At 62.0% G+C, this 2,304-nt stretch overlaps 1 protein-coding gene across 1 annotated transcript in view; it reads right to left on the reverse strand.

Moving 5' to 3' along the window:
• LOC106899866 (myoferlin-like) overlaps positions 1 to 1,161 on the reverse strand; it is a 7,809-nt gene extending 6,648 nt beyond the window's left edge. Inside the window, exon 1 of the mRNA XM_014961801.1 lies at positions 1,000 to 1,161. Within this exon, the coding sequence (XP_014817287.1) occupies positions 1,000 to 1,161 (162 nt within the window). The remainder of the gene's footprint in view (positions 1 to 999) is intronic.
• Positions 1,162 to 2,304: the final 1,143 nt, after the last annotated feature.

Here is a 2,304-nt window from a genome sequence, read left to right on the forward strand (position 1 = left end):
TCTCTTTGTGACTGTCCCTGTGCCACCCCCCATTGCCCTGTGCCCACCCCATAACCATCTCTTCGCCTCCATCCTTGTGCCCACCTCATCCTCATCTCCTCCTCCCTGTCCCCATCCCTGTGCCCACCCTGTCCCCATCTCTTTGTGACTGTCCCTGTGCCACCCCCCATTCCCCTGTGCCCACCCCATAACCATCTCTTCACCTCCATCCTTGTACCCACCCCATCTCCTTGTCCCTGTCCCCATCCCTGTGCCCACCCTGTCCCCATCTCTTTGTGACACCTGTACCACCCCCCATTGCCCTGTGCCCACCCCATAACCACCCCACTGTGCCTATCCCTGGGCCAACCCCCTCCTAAACTTGTCCCCGTGCCTGTCCCCACCCCCATGTGCCCACTCCATCCCTCTGTGCCCACCCTGTCCCCATTAACTGGTGGCACCTCCACTCCTCTCTGCCCACCCCTGTGTCCTCTCCATCCCCATTGTCCTTGTCCCCATCTCCTTGTGCCCATCTTGTGCCCACCACCTCTGTGCCCTCTCCCTCCCCGTCTCCCTGTGTCCATCCCCACCTCCTTGTGCCCATCTCCATCCCCATCTTGTGCCCATCACCCTGTGCCACCCCCATTCCCCTCTGCCCACCCCGGTGTCCTCTCCATCCCCATCGTCCTTGTCCCTGTCACCCTGTGCCCATCCTTCTCCCCATCTCCTTGTGCCCATCTCTGTCCCCATCTTGTGCCCACCACCCCCCTGTTCCCTCTCCATCCCCATTCCCCTGTGCCCACCTCGTCACCATCTCCTTGTGCCCATCTCTGTCCCCGTCTTGTGCCCATCACCTTGTGCCCACCCCGTGTCCTCTCCATCCCCATCACCCTGTCCCCATCCTTGTTCCCACCCACTGTGCCCTCTTTCTCCTCATCATCCTGGGCTCAAGACCATGCCCTCCTTGATGCCCCCAGCCCCGTGGTGCCCCCCCAGCCCCTTCCCACCCCTCTGGGGTACCCACGTGCGGTAGAGGGTGGGCAACCCGCAGTGGGCACGGAAGCGGGAGAGCAGGCGGTTCTCCAGGTCGATGGTGGTGGTGCCAATCTCCTGGTCGGGTGGCAGCAGGTCATAGTCCAGTAGAGAGACCCGCAGGTCCTTCTCCAGTGGGATGGTGCCCATCACCTCGAACAGCCTGGCAGCGGGAGTGGCATCAGCCCCAGGGACGTGCCAACATGGGGGCTGGCACCCGCTGGCATGGGGAGTTGGCACAGGAGCTTGGTGGCACAAGGATGTGGTGACGTGGGGTCCCACCACCCTGGGAAACAGGGCTTCTGGTGGCATGGGGAATGGGGCATCTGGTGGCATGGAGACCCACCACCTTGGGGAACAGGACATCCGGTGGCACATGGACCCTCCAGCACGGGGAACAAGGCATCTGGTGGCATGGAGACCCACCAGCATGAGGAATGGGGCATCTGGTGGCACAGGAACCTACCACCATGGCAAACAGGGCACCTGGTGGCATGGAGACCCACCACCATGAGCAATGGGGCTTCTGGTGGAATGGGGAGCCTTCACCATGAGGAATGGGGCATCTGGTGGCACGGAGACCCACCACCGTGGAAAAAAGGGCATCTGGTGGCATGGGGTCCCTCCAGCATGAGGAATGGGGTATCTGGTGGCATGGGGACCCACCACCATGGGGAATGGGGCTTCTGGTGGGATGGGGAGGCTCCACCATCAGGAACAGGGCATCTGGTGTCATGGGGACCCTCCAGCATGAGAAATGGGGCATCTGGTGGCACAGGAACCTACCAGCATGGCAAACAGGGCATCTGGTGGCATGGAGACCCACCACCATGGGGAATGGGGCTTCTGGTGGGATGGGGAGCCTCCACCATGAGGAACAGGGCATTTGGTGGCACGGAGAGCCACCAGCATGGGGAATGGGACATCTGGTGGCATGGAGACCCACCAGCATGGGGAATGGGACATCTGGTGGCACGGGGACTCACCACCAAGGAGAATGGGGTATGTGGTGGCCTGGTAACCTGCTGTTGTGGGAAAGGGGCACCTGGTGGCATAAAGAATGGGGAGGTGGTGGGATGGGGACCTGCAGGTGTTGGAAAAGGGGCATCTGGTGGCACATGGACCTGCTGTTGTGAGGAAAAGGGGATCTGGTGGCACAGGAACCCTCTGGCATGGGGAGTAGGGACCTGATAGCTCAAGGACATGGTGGCACGGCCTCCTTGTGCCCATCTCCATCCCCATCTTGTGCCCATCACCCTGTGCCACCCCCATTCCCCTCTGCCCACCCCGGTG

This window comes from Calidris pugnax, unplaced genomic scaffold, assembly GCF_001431845.1.
Source record: "Calidris pugnax isolate Ruff unplaced genomic scaffold, ASM143184v1 scaffold778, whole genome shotgun sequence".
In the NCBI taxonomy this organism is placed as follows: domain Eukaryota; kingdom Metazoa; phylum Chordata; class Aves; order Charadriiformes; family Scolopacidae; genus Calidris; species Calidris pugnax.